This window comes from Tyto alba, unplaced genomic scaffold (genome assembly GCF_018691265.1).
Source record: "Tyto alba isolate M040663 unplaced genomic scaffold, T.alba_DEE_v4.0 Super-Scaffold_3, whole genome shotgun sequence".
Classification (NCBI taxonomy): domain Eukaryota; kingdom Metazoa; phylum Chordata; class Aves; order Strigiformes; family Tytonidae; genus Tyto; species Tyto alba.
The window spans coordinates 3464207-3478153 of NW_024881304.1; the positions used below are offsets into that span (position 1 = coordinate 3464207).

At 51.2% G+C, this 13947-nt stretch overlaps 1 protein-coding gene across 1 annotated transcript in view; it reads left to right on the top strand.

Annotated features, from left to right (window-relative positions):
- The first annotated feature begins 2573 nt into the window (after positions 1–2573).
- DNAH1 (dynein axonemal heavy chain 1) overlaps positions 2574–13947 on the top strand; it is a 99934-nt gene continuing 88560 nt past the window's right edge. The window contains exons 1-2 of the mRNA XM_042799878.1: positions 2574–2605; positions 3653–3770. Coding sequence (XP_042655812.1) covers positions 2574–2605; positions 3653–3770 — 150 coding nt within the window. The remainder of the gene's footprint in view (positions 2606–3652; positions 3771–13947) is intronic.

Consider the following 13947-nt stretch of genomic DNA (forward strand, 5'->3'; position numbering starts at 1 on the left):
AACGGTGAGGAGAAAGCATGAGAGGGCGAGGAGAAAGCTTCCAGGCTCTGATCTCCGCTCTCCGCACCTGGGAGCAATTAGAGCTACTCTGTCTGTGCCCCATGGGGACACTGGAGGGATGAAGATGTGAAAAAAGACCAGGCTATTTTTTGCTGAGGTTACTGTCACTAATAAATGGAGACTGTCCCTTGCCACGTGTTCCTGTTCCTTCCAACGTCTGGGCATTTGGCATCCTCCTCCGAGCACAGCCCCGCCAGCAGCAGCCTCGCTCAGAGCTGACCCACGCTCCCTCCGGAGAGGCGAGACTTGGAAACAATCCTGTGAAATACGGCTGGCAGCCGGAGAGGGGACAGAGAGGCCACACAGGCACCAGCAGCTCTCCCCCCCCATCCCTCTCCCCGTGCCATGAATCAGCCCCCGCCAAGGCAGGAGCCGGGGAGAGAGCCCCATCCATAACCCGGGAGGGATGCTGGGGAGCACAGCTGGCATCCCAGGGGGGCTGCCTTGCCTGCGCCCTCCGGCCGATGGAAAGTTACTGCTGCCTGCGCCGCCGTGGCAAGCGCGATGGGGAAAAGGGGGCTGAAGGGGAGGAGAGCTGGACCCTTGCATCCCCACCGTGATCTCTCAGTGCCGAGGTAATTGCCTGCCGGTGACAGCTGAGCTCAGGCATGACGGATACCTCGGGAAGAGCTCCCGGCTCCAAGACCTCCCGGCAGCAACCCAGTTCAAGACTGGGGTGGAGAGGCAGTTTTCCCGATCTCCCCCAGTGCAGGTTCTCTCTGGGCGGATCAGGGTCCAGGCAGTGATCCTTCGGGCATCCCTGCCTTCAAACCGCACGCAGACCCAAAAAACAGCCTGATGCGTGGGCCGTGACCCCTGGGGAGAGATGGGGAGTAGTAGGGTAACAAGCTTGAAGCCCTGGAGCTCCCAGGGGGTGCAGCGAGAGCACCCAGGCAGGAGCAGTGCCCACTTGGGGGTCAGTGGGGCACAGATGGACCTGCTCCTGCCCTTTATCCCTCCGTGACCAAGGGAGGCTTTTCCACCTTCCTCTCCCCACTCCCTGCCACCCCATCCCGATGCATCAGGGATGTGCAGAGCACCGGGCAGCCCCACTTCATCTGTCACGGGGAAAGGGCTGGGGAGGGGGTGTCCTGCAGCCCCCTTGGATGGCCGGGAGGCTGGTGGGCACATCCTGGGGTGGTCAAGAGCTTCATCCCTCCCTCTGCGCTGGGCTTGCTACAGCGGGGTTTTGCTGACCTGCTCCAGCAGCAGGAGTGGAGCAAGGCAGGAGAGCTGCACGGCGGGCACGGAGAGGCCAGGACGAGACACGGAGCGTGATGCCACCAGCCTGGCACCCACGGGAGCGAGCGGGTGCCCGGGCAGGCAGGAGCAGGCAAGGACCGGGCAGGCAGCGCGCCGAGGCGGCTCCAGGGCACCCTGGATGCCCTCTCCCCGGAGCCCGGCGCGGAGGCTGACAGGATCATTACAGCCGCTATCTGGGCTCACCAGCTCGTCCCTCTCCCTTTCGCCTTTTGCATAATGGATAGGCTGTGAGTAATGGGAAATGGCAGCCCAGCCGCGCTTGCTGGCAGCCCCTTAATGAAGAATATGGAAATCTCATCAGTCCAATCAGGCCAGCAAATGAAACTGCTTTCCCCCCGCCGATGTGAGCAGAAGGCTAACGACCCGCGCTCTCCGGCTCCATCCCTCTCCCAGGAAGCCCCCCTTCCCCTTTCTGTGTTGACAAGCGAGCTGTGAACTTCATTTTTTCTGGCAAGCAGAGCCTCAGCTCATCTCCCTTGCCTCTCTTCCCGAGGTTTGGGCCAGCAGATATTTCTGGCCTGAGTCTTTCTCTTCCTCCTACAAGGCCTTCGCTCCCCACCCATGGTGGTGTCACCAGATGGGTAACACCATCTGCAGGTGCCACCCACCCCCAGCTCTTGGTCCTCCCTTGTGTCCTCCTGCTGTGCCTGATCCCCCCAGCACCAGCTTTGACACAGCTGCAGGTGCAAGTCTGTGTCCCATGGTGGGGACGTGGGACACACGTGGACCCCCAGCCACAGCTGCCTGACATCACCGTGTCCATGCAGGCACTGGGGTCTCTGTTGGTCTCATGTCCAATGAGTCCCAGCACAACCAAGTTCCATGGACTTGTGCCTTCTCCTGCAGGGACACACGTGCCAAGAGCTACAGCGTGGAAGAACCTCTGTCTCCTCTCGTCTCCCTTGTCCATCACCCATAGCCTTGAGCCCGGTGTAGAGAGGACAGGTCCATCTCCACTTATCTCCTGCAGTATGAACCATCTCCAGGCAAGACCTCCAGCTGTGATACCTACACAGTGACGCCTCCAGTTTTGCCAGAATTGAAGCATCTTTCAAGAAACTGTATGCCTCAGTCACACAGGGACTGCCCTGCTAGGAGTTGGAACCAGCATCCCCCTCCAAACCCTGCTTTGGGATCTGCAAACTTGATGTTGTGCCTTTTGTGTCCTCCTCCCCAGAAGTCCTGGAATTGCCTCCAGTTCATGTCCTGCAGCTTTTGCAGTTGCTCTGGGCTTCTGAGCTGTTGCGTCCATGGAGCTGTGCAACGCTGTCCTTCAGCTTAGGTACCATGGTGGCCTAGTAGTTTGGCTTGTGTATCTTGTTAGGATGTTTGGCTGAGAAAGCCTGGCCTTGTCCATAGTGGGACACAAGACATGGTCAGCACTGGGATCTCAGTCTGCCACAGGATCTGTAGGATGGTCACCTTGGATAAGGGCCTGGGGGATGCAGGCTCAGCTCTGCCTCAGACTCCCTGCACAGGCTGTTTGCCCAAAATCTGCACCAAGACTTCATAGCTGGACTTGCTAGATCCAAAACATGACTGAAGATAGGTGTTTGCACAGCACCTCACACCAGCAGGTCCTGACCTCCATGGCTTCATCCTCCGGCCTTTGCAGCACTTTGGGCAGGGGAGAGCAGCGGCATCCTCCCCTGCATCTGTCTGCTCCAAGGGCAAAGGCAGGAGGCTGGCAGGGAACTGGCCACTCACTGGTTTGGGGAAATGTTTAATTGCTGGCTTTCACAGCCAGCATGTAGCTCCTAAACTGATGGTGTGCTTCAGCTGTGAATTTGCCCAGAAGCACCGAGGTGGGTATATGTTTTAATAAAATCCCAAGCTATCTATACACCCTGGGCATTCATCCACGCATAAATATATCCATAGCGTACGCTCTTTGTACAGCAGAGTATGCTAGCCCAAGGCTGGAGGAAACCATTCGTTTTCGTGAGTTATAAGATCATATCTGGAAACACCTCTAACAAGCCAAGATCAGTGCGGCAGCTAAGCTGCTGTTTGCACACACCAGTAATGATGTGAATGGGCTGCCGTTCAACGGGCTGATCAACATCAAACCATTGAAATTAAAGTCTGAGGAGAGGCAGAGCCATAAACATTTATTGCAACACTCTGCGTATCATCAGCTGCTGATTTGGAGGCAGTGGAAATGTGCAGCTGAAATAATAGGATTTATCGGAGGCTGAGATGAACTGTCCTTGATGGATGGCTGTAGAAGGGAAACAACGTGCCATCTCCAGCACAAGGCCATTCTTAAAATAAAGCAAGGGGGTGGGGGGGTGTTGCCTTTATTAACACTAATCTCTTACGATTTTAGAGCCCACACCAGCCGTCAGACCCAGACGCAGCTGAATGAGAAAGCCAGCTTGAAGACGGTGCACTGGAATATCCCGGAGGACTGGAAATCAAAGTTGTGGTCTCTAAACGCCGAGTGTGTAATTTGCTGGAAAGTTGACACCGTTTCTGCTTCATCTTGATGCATTTTCCATTTGTTTGATCCCCTTTATATTTTTATCTCTGTTCTTCAGACAGAAAAAGCAAATCTAGGAATTTCTTCAGCTCTCTTTTCTTCCCTATTTTTTTCTGTTGCTGCAGTGACACAACACAAGTTCATCAATAACAACACAGACAATTCGCCTTTTAAACCAGAAGTACCTCCATCTCCTGCCACCCACCGAAGCGATGGATGCCCACCTTTGGGGGCCACACAGCTGCCGCGCTCCCTGCAAACCGCAGGTTAAGGCAGGAACCGACGGCGCTCGCAGCTCAGCGCTGCTGTAATCAAATTGTCCCTGTCACCTCAGAGCACCTGGTAATGCTCCTTCAGCTAACGGGCTGGGAGGAGGAGAGTGCTGAGAAAAGCAGTGTCAGAAAGAAGCAGGAAGAAAATAATTTGATCGAGTTTTAAATTTTTTTTTACACTGATCTGAAAATTGAGGTTATGGATTGTTTTTTAAAAGGGAACTTCAGATAATATCTGTCTCTCTCTCTCTCTCTCTCTCTCTCTCTCTCTGCTAGAAGTGATCCCAAAGAAATATTTCCATGCAAAAGTCTCTGACTTACAGATCATCCAAGGTGTTTTCTGCACATCAAAGTGCCTAATATTTGAAACAGGGGACAAATCCCATTTGACTTCATCAGATTTACAAACGGTTTAGCTTTGACTGCATTGAATGTCTGCTGCAGGCCCCATGGAGAACTGGCTCGTACCTCTGCACCTAAACCTCTCCTGGGGACCCCTTGGCATGGCTGGATGCAGAAAGGCTGCTGCTGTGACAAACTGGCCCTAATTTGCCCTCTAAAGAAGTGGGGTCAGCATTACAACTAAAACCTTGTCAACCCTACATGGCACTTACAAGACAAACCCACCTGGACTGAGGCAAGAGGGAATGCAATGACATCCCTGTCCCACCTGAGACATCCCTGACAGCCCAAAATTTAGTGCAACATTCACACCTCATTGGTCTCTTTTCTACCCCCTCAACACCAGCATCTCTGATAAAACAAGCCTCCCCAGGAGCCTCTACTGTATCTCATTTTTCTTGCTCAAATGGGTTGCAGAAGGGACTTGCTTTCGTTTCCACCAACACAAAGCTGAAAAAAAACCCCAAGGCTACATCTGTATGGGATGTGGGTGGTTGGAGAAAAATGGGTTTCCCGCTGCTTTGTATGTCCTAAAGCCTATTAACTGGTACTCTGTCTCACTGCTTCGTTTTGCCTGACAGGTTAAGCCCGCATTGGCTTGACGATACATTAGTAGCAGAACATCTCTTGTGCCAGCCTGCCATGATTCCTGCTCCTACGATTCAGATGTCCAGTGACCAGCCACTGTCAAAGGCAGCATTTGAAGTCGCTGCACCACATCTCACTGAGACCTTGAAAGGATCCCGTAGCCCTCTGTAGATTCCCACGAACCACGTAGAAACAAAACTGGTTTCTTCGAGATGAGGTTGGGTGCAGCGAGTGACCGAGGCGGTGTGGGGGTGCAGGGGCATCTGAGCAGAGATTTGCTGCCTGTTCTGCAGCTTTAGGCATTTGGCTTCTCGCTGCCCAAGTCCCACAGAGGTCCCTGCAGCACCCCCTCCTCCCTGGGGCATCCCTGCTTCACAGACCTTTTCTCAGAAATTAAGCTGGTCACCCCAGCTCTTCGTGAAGGTGAGAAGCAGTCCACGAGATCTGGAAGGGCTGGGATGGGGCCTGGAGAGGGTATTTTCCATAGGGCTGTGATGGTCTTGCCTTGATGCTGCAGGTCCCAAGAGCTGTGGCCACATAGTGTCCTTTCCCAGAGTGGCCTGGGGCTGTAAGGTTTAGGATCAGCCCCACTGTTATGTTTTCAGGTATAGGAGCATGTAATTTTTGACCAGTCACTTTGGATGAAACCAATCTCCTGTGATTTCCGCCGTTTAAAGGATTAGGAGCCTAGTACTGAGCTCATCAGCTAGGCTCTTCCTATCATCAGAGGAGAAAGAGGGGCTGCTACAGAAGATGGGTCTCCCCCTGCTCAAACACATCTCAGGCTGAGCCAAACCTCCCTTTCAGAGAAAGCCTCAGACCAGATGGCCCACGTTTTTGAAGAAGAATCCCCTCTCTGGAAGTCTCTAGATGATTACCGGGGAGCCTTTCTGGTGGGCTGTGTGGCACGTGGAGGAAAAGGGATAGCTGGAAGTTGACATCCTTCTATATATCATTGTCCTGGCCCTTGTGCATTCACTAACACTGGGTGAATATTTGGAGGGGAGCTTGCAGGGCCGCTTACCAGATTGCACAGTATGCCAGTTCTCCCTGTGCCGCAAAACCCTCCCTAAGAGAATTGCTTTTTCCCCTCCCTCTTGTGCCTTAAGGATCCCTGTCTCAGCCTTTGCTCTTCCTCCTGAGCTGGTCTTGCCTCCTCCCACCCATTCAAGACCCCTGTTCCCATCAGAGGGGAGAACTTCAGCCCTCATTCCTTCTTCTCATCCAGAAGCAGGTTTCTTCTGCTGCACTTCCAAATAGAGAACTGTTTGTGAGTGCACCTGAGCCTACTTCCTTCTACCTGCTCTGAGCCCTGCTCAGTCCCACAAGGAGGAAACATAAGAAACATGAATGCTAACGCTCCTACAAATGCAAGAAAAGGTACCTTTTCAGGGTGGTTTCATGTCTCAGGGGTTGCTCAGAAGCCGTTTTCATCCACTTTGAATCGCACAATGAAATTTGCAGCTCTGCACCTTCTTAAAAGCAAAATAAATGCTCAGGTAACCTGCCCAGGAGTGTGGGGTCGACAGGCCGGTGTGACGGAAGCGCAGGTGATGGAGGAGCGATGTGAGAGTGCCTCCAGGCGCCTGATCCCTCACTGCTGCCGAATCATTAGTCCCTGAAACACATATATCAAACCCAGCTCGGGGTTTATGCCTGTGGACATTGTTTGGTCCAGGAGGGCTCAGCTTAGCAGCAGTTTTTGGAAAGACCTTGTCAAGACTGGACAACGGGGAGGAAGGGCTGCCGTGTGTTTCTGTTTGTATTGACACATTTGCCCCAATATTAATGGCTGGTGAGTGTTTTGCTTCCACTTGGTTGCCAGCTTACTTTATAGCTGGGTTTTCATGCCTTCGAGGCAAGCAGCATTGAAATGGTGCCAGAGCAACAGTCCTTTGCCAAGAGCCAACTGGGCATGCCCTGGGCTTTGGTTTTCGTTAGTGGTGGTCCCAGGAGAAGGTGTCTGTGGTCCTCCATTGTCTGTGTTGCCTCTCCTCTCCCCTGCCCAGCTCACTAATCACTTTTTAAATCTACTAGCTGGGTTTGTTTGGTTTTTTTTTTAAAGTAGACGTGATGGAAGAGTAGGAGTCTCAAAGACAAGTGTTATGAAAACAGGTGTCTAGGTCTTTTTCCTCCATCTTCCTGCAGTGCCAACTGAAGGGAAAGGCTACGATATATGAGCCCACCTTTAGACATCAGATAATCCAGCTGGGAAAGAGCAATACCATATAAATCCATTCAGGGCTAGGGAAAAGCTTCCACCTGTGCCTCTCATCATTCATAAGACATCTACTCAGTGCCTCTGCCAAGATTTGCAGGCTCTTGTCCGCCACCAGATCAGCTGGGGCAGAGTCCCTCAGGATGGCTGAGCACTGGGGGAAGGAGGACAGCCGTGGGACGCTGCCCACAGCAGGAGCCACTTGCTTCTCAGTGGGTCCTTGCCCAAGCAAAGAACACTGACTTGGGCTTTATTTTCTATTTATGCCCCCAGCAGAACTGAAGAAAACCCAGTGCCCATCCTGCCCAGCATCCCATCTCTGCCCATGCCTTCTGCTTTGCACAGTTGCCCTGAAAACAGAGCAGCATGGGGCAGGGTACATCAGAAACAGCACTGCCCTGCCAGTAACAGGTCCTCAAAGTCTTCTTCCCAAACCATGGACCTATTGACTTCTCCTAAGACACTGTGAGATTTGAAGGCCAGGAAGAGAGTGATGCAATGGGGTCCACCTCTGAACCGAGCTACCCGAACCCAGGCACAGATCTGGTCAAGTCAGAGGCAAGAGTTTCTCCAGAAGGTTTTCGGCTGCTGCTGGAGCTGCCCAGCAGTTCAGGGAGACAAGGCGAAAGACTCGCTTGCCTTTCCTCCACAAAGACACAACTCGGACTGTGCCCGCATCGCTTCTCCCCTGCAACGCAGCGCCGGGAAGGTCCTGCTGCTCTCCCGGTGCCTGGCACGAGGAAAGCAAACTGGCTGTCCTCTGCATTTGATATAAAGCTTTCCACAAACACCAGCTAATGGGAATTCCACAGTGGTGTCCCTGGGAGCTTCAATATTGGATGTCAAGGCAGCCTTTTGTCTTCTCAGCAGGCAGTGGGACCTGATGTGCTTAACCCTTTCCAGCCTGAACCAGAGGGCCAGGGACTGAGCATGGCAGGGTCTCAGAGTGGGCTGGGGGTCCTGCTCTGGCTCTCTGCTCCCTGCCCCAGCCTCAGCTGCACAGCACTTCTGCTCCTGCCAACTCGGTGTACATACAGCTTCATTCTGCCAGCAAGGTGCCTCGGAGGATGGGGATCCAGGAGGATTGAACGTCTTGCAGCTTGGAGCTGGAAGGCACATGGGGCATGCTAAAGGGTTTTGTTTGTGCCCGATGAGAGCAGCTGTAGGCAGGAGTGGGTGAGCGGGGAAGTTACAAAAGAGAAATAAGGAAACAAAAGACGTGTTGGGGCGGCGGGGGGGTGTGGGTATGTTTGCATGGGGGAGGGCAGGAATTTCTTTTCTTTGCCCAAAAGTCTAAAGTGCCTTTCTTTAGTGCCTCTGTCGCTGCATGGGGCCTTGGTCAATAACATTCCTCCCTCGCCCTGCGGAAGGAGACGGGCCAAGCAAGACACAGCTGAATGAAATTCCTCTCACCTCACCCCGTAAACATCCCGAGAGTCTGGCCCCATTATGGCTGGGTACAAAAGTCTGGGTCCGAGGCCGAACAAAAGGATGGGGAAGAAAGTGCATGTTGCCAGGGCAACGCTGTCCAGGCCGCCTGGTTTTATCAGCAAGGGGCCTGGGTTTTCTGCCTGAGTTACAGGAATCTGAGGCAATTTATTTCCACCACAAGACAGAGGCTTTAGAGGGCAGGCACGGCGAGGCTCCGGCTTTGCTTTTGGTGTTCACAGCAGGGCAGGTGAGGTGGGAGCAACTGGCAGGGTCTCCAGGGAAGCCGGGTACCCAGAGAGCCGGCAGCACCCCCGGAGCGGGGAGCAAAGCGATGCCCAGGGTGTCTCCTGCCGAGGCTAACACAGAGTGGTGGCCCCCCGGCGGGCCCGACCCACCTGCCCATGACAGGACGTGGGTGCTGTCCCAGCCTCTTCTACAACACGGGGAGTCTGCTCATCCCTCTGGTCACTGAGCCCTGTCATCTCTGTTCACTGAGGACAGATTTGCCCCTTTCTCCCTGCTTGGGGATCCCAGTGCCCCAGCAGGTTGGGTTAAAGTGGGAAAAGCTGTTTTTCAGTAGCTTGACAGAGAGGGTTTTACAATTTAATCAGGACACACTTTGTTATTTTCCCTCCAGATGAAGGCTGGTGACTCCCAGGTCTAGCGTTGTCCCCCACTAGAGACGATCTGATCCATCTCCAGAGAGCATCAGAGTTGTCTCTGACGAGCCTGGATTGCAGTGGGAACATCTGGGATCCAATGCCTGAGGGTCAGAAGAAGAGGGACTACCAGGTCCCCTGGCATGGCATTTAGCAAATCTAATGTAAGACGTTAAAGTTCCCTGAGCCCCTAACTGAGGACTGGATCTAGGATGTGTTGGCTTCACACTGACAAGGAAGAGTTCAGCTATGAGAAATACAGTTCCACCTTGATCAATGTCCTTCCATACCAGTTTTGCTGACAAGAGAGATGGTACTCTAGAGACCTGGAAGCGGTAAGGATAACATGGCAAGCCAAGCTGAGATAAATCTTACAGAAGGTGTTACAACACAGGGGAAAATACTATTCAGGCATCAGTTCAACATAGTAGGTCTATTGGGTGGCAAAGATGTTCATGATGTGGCCCCCCAAACAGTCTGAGGGAGATGATAGTACTGGGTGCAGGGTCAACATGGAAGACAGGGTATGACAGTATAAAGACTGAATGGTATAACAGAATAAGAGACAAATGTCAGATACATTGACACACTGCAGCCAGGAAAAACAGGTATTTGTGGTTTCCAAACAAACTAATGTGCCAAACTGCAGGTGTGGTGGCAAGATTTCCAGAGGCAGAACCTCTCACAGAAGAGAAAGAACCACATTGAAGATTGTGAATGTAATACCTATTCTTCCTTTGTTTTATTTTTTTACTGTAGGGCTCGGAGAGCTTGTAGGATGGGTCAGTAGCATGCAAAGACCTGTAACAAAACTTGCAGACCAACACGGTTAAATGGCTGGAGGAAAACCAGCTTGGCATGCCACGAAAAGCATTCAGCTGAGACAGCCTGCTCATCTCAATTTATCTAGACAAATTTGTAGACAAATGAAGCAAGCTGTGCTCAGTGGCGTAACAGCGAAATTACTAATTAAACTAAAGATGATGGGATTAGTGGAAGAAACAGAGTCTGGGTACAGAAGCTGTACCTCTGGACAGAGGCAGTAGCAGGCTAGACAGAGTTCACCACTGGAGTTTCTCTGGAATCGATCCTGGGATCAATTTTGTTTATTCTCTCTATGAATGATGTTGTCATAAGAAGTGGAAGCGCTTAGGTTAAGCCAGCTGATGACGCAGAAGGGGGAGGCATTGTGAATGCAGAGGAGACGAGATCAAACAGAAAGCGGCAGACAACCTTGAGCATGGAGACACGGGAACGAGTTGAAATTCAACAGCACGAAATGCAAGACTAATCACAGGGTTGTGGTTTTTTTGTGCTAGACAGGGAGTGTGTCAGTTGGACATGACTGAGGAGGAGGTGAACTTAGTTGTAGCAGTCATGGGTGATTATGAACCACCAATGAGCTAGAGGCACAAAAAGGCAAACAAGACCTGAGGGGCTTGGGATATTTCCAGTAGAAGCAGAAAATTATTAATAGCATTTGCAAAGTACTGACAAGACCTTGTCTAGCATCGGGTAGGAGTCCTGGGCAGGTAGGCTGAATTCACGCCAGAAGCAGTGCAGAAAAATTCTCTGAGTATGATCAAGAGGCTGGAGATCCTATTTCACAAGTAAAACAAAGGTTGGAAGGAGTTATCTGCTCCATTGGTTCGCCAGCCAGGGTGGTGAAAAGAGCACATGGGAGGAAGAAAAGCTGTATAAAATAATGGTTGATGCTGGCACAAGAACGAGTGATATCCAAGCACACCAGAAACCCTCAGTAATTAGAAAGCAAGGATTTGACAACTCCAAAGACCCTGTGTCCCTGTGTCTTCAGCCCACCTGAAACCACCTGTGCTCTTGCCTTCTGCAGGATCTTTTTTGCAGAGCGACCGCTTGTGCCCTGCTCCTTCCCCCTCCCCTCCTTCGTGTCTGGAAACTGATCCCCACTTCAACATTAAAGAGGGAAAAAGAAAAGGAAAGCCAGTAGACTGGGCCTTTTGTACAGCAAAGCAGATTAGGGGCCTCCCAGGGACTTGCAGCTTGTGTTCAGAGGAGGGAAGGGCTGGGAGACAGAGGGAGGGAGGAAGGGAGGGGAGGCTCCGCTCTTGTCTGCAGCTGGTGAAATTCAGACCTGCCTTTGGTCTGCTTCTTGCAAACCCTTTTTGCCCACCTTCCTTCCTTTCCTCCCCCACACACACTTGACATTGTGGGTCAGCATTTTGGTGACTAGGATCTTTTCAGTTCCTGCAACAGATTTAATTCCTGAAACGTGTGCTGTGTTTCTCCGCTCCCATGCTGGATCAGGAAAGCATTCACCCAAACAAAAGCCAAATCCCCCTCCTAGGGGCAATCAGGAAAAGAGGTCCCTGCAGTGGTCTCTGGTCTGATGACAAAAGGTTCCTTGGCCTATAGACAAGCAGGTTAGTGCTGCCATGGATTATTGAAACAGCTGTGGGCAGCAGGGATTAGCCACCACCTGTGTGATGAAGGTTACATGGCCCCAGTCCTGGGGCCAGGAGAGCATGTCAGATGTTTTGTGCTACCTGTCTGCCCAGGCTTGACCCTTGAGGTGTTTTCTGTATTTTCAACTCGCCACCCCCAAAATACAAAGTGCCTAGGCTAGGAAGAGCCAGACTTGCCTAGACCCAGGTTTGGACAATCTCAGTCTCTTTTAATTTGAAATGACTGCTACCCTCTTTGGTTCTGGGCTGTAGGAAATTATTTGGCACTGGTGAGCATGCTAGGGCGGTGCGGTGCGTGGGTACGGAGCTGGCACAGACCCCTCTGCTGCCACCCGGGCACAGAGCTGCTCTTCGTGCAGCAGCTTGGTTTAGCAACTCCTTCCACGCTGCTGTGCGCTTCGTTTTCCAGGTGTCTGCCATGGGGCAGCTGGCTTTCAGAAAGGCTCCTGTCCTGAAGAGGAGCTGCTACACCTCTCTAAGTGCTCTGTGACGTCCCATCTGAGGTGTGTCCATGCAGCACCCCAGAAATCCCATCCCTTTACCCCTTCTGGGCTCAAGTCTTGTCCTCTGTAAAACAGCCATAGCACAGACCCATCCTCTGACAGGGGAGTTGCAAAGCTAAAACCATTAACAGTTTTGAAACATTCAGCTATGTTAGTGAACTTGATCGAAAAGCTTTTTAGGAGACTAATAAACTTACCTCCCTAGCAGAGATTGAAAAACGTGCAGTAAATCCTGCCTAAGGCTTCATGCACTGAACAACATGGTGGAAACAAAGTATTGCAAGACTTTTTGCTAAGTGTGCAATGTTTGTCCTGTGCATGGGATGAACCGGATTCCTCTGGAAAGTAGCTCAACTGTGCAATTAACATTAAAATTAAAAAATCTGTGCAGTAAAAAAAAAAAAAAAAAAAAAAAAAGGTCTGTGCAAATGACTTTGACCTAGCATTTCTCATGCTGCAGCCAGATTGGTCTTTGGGCAATTTGCATGTGTATATGCATGCACGTTTTATTCTGTAATTGTCACCTATACAGTCCTTTTTGCCAAAGAGTTTTTGATTTTGGCCAAATTTGAGTATATTTCACAGGGACAGCAAGATCTGGGCAGAACAAGAACTTCTGCTTAAACATTAAACAAAAAACTTTACCATTAGGGTGATGGAACACTGGAACTGGCTGCCCAGAGAGGTTGTGGAGTCTCCATTCTTGGAGATACCCAAAACCTGATGAGATGCAGTTCCAATAAACCTGCTCGAGCTGCCCCTGCTTTGAGCCAGGGGGTTGGACTACACGGTCTCCAGAGGTTCTTGCCAACCTCATCTATTTTATGATTTGTAAGTAGCTGTAGAAGGTGACAGAGTAGATATATTCCCCCAAACTTAAGTAGATTCCCTACAGAGGCAACTCAGTGAAAACAGTTAAGTTGGGCAAAATTCTAAGCAGCTGAAAAATTGGCCTTATTGTGGGAAACGTTGAGCAGCCCTAACTGATTCTTCTGATCCTGCTGACAATGGGGTTGTCTCTCCTGTTTTAATTATCTTCTGTAAACTCTAAGGCTACTTCAGGTGTTTGGAGCTGCTACCTGCTATAATAAGACAGGTACAACAACAGAAGCTTGTACTTTGACAGGGGATATGAGGAAACTAGTTTTTCCAATCCCTTTTCAGAATATCTTAATTGGATTTATTCATCCTATCAGGTCAGACCAAAGATTGACCTCCCCTAGCACTGCTCCTGCTGGCAGCCAGGGGTGGGTGCTTGGAGGAGAGATGATGTTTGACCTTTCCCTCAGGATCCTGACAACCAGCAGTTTAGGATGTCAGCAGGTTGGGAGAAGATGGTTTAGCCTCTAACCTTCAGGACATGATGTTTGCCATGGGAAATGACCGTTCAGATACAACGGCACTGAGCCTGCAATTCCTTGTGAGCTGAGGGAAAGGTGACACCCTGGTGCCCGCAGAACATGAAAAGCCTCCTCTTTTTGTTTCTTCCATTCAGTCAAGAGAAAAAGACAGTGGTGGTGGCCTGAATTATGGCACTTGTGGCTTTTTCCTGTTGCTGACAATAACGAGGGCCATCATTAGTTTCCAGGCAACTGATTTTGTGGCTTTCCAAGGGCCTCTACCAG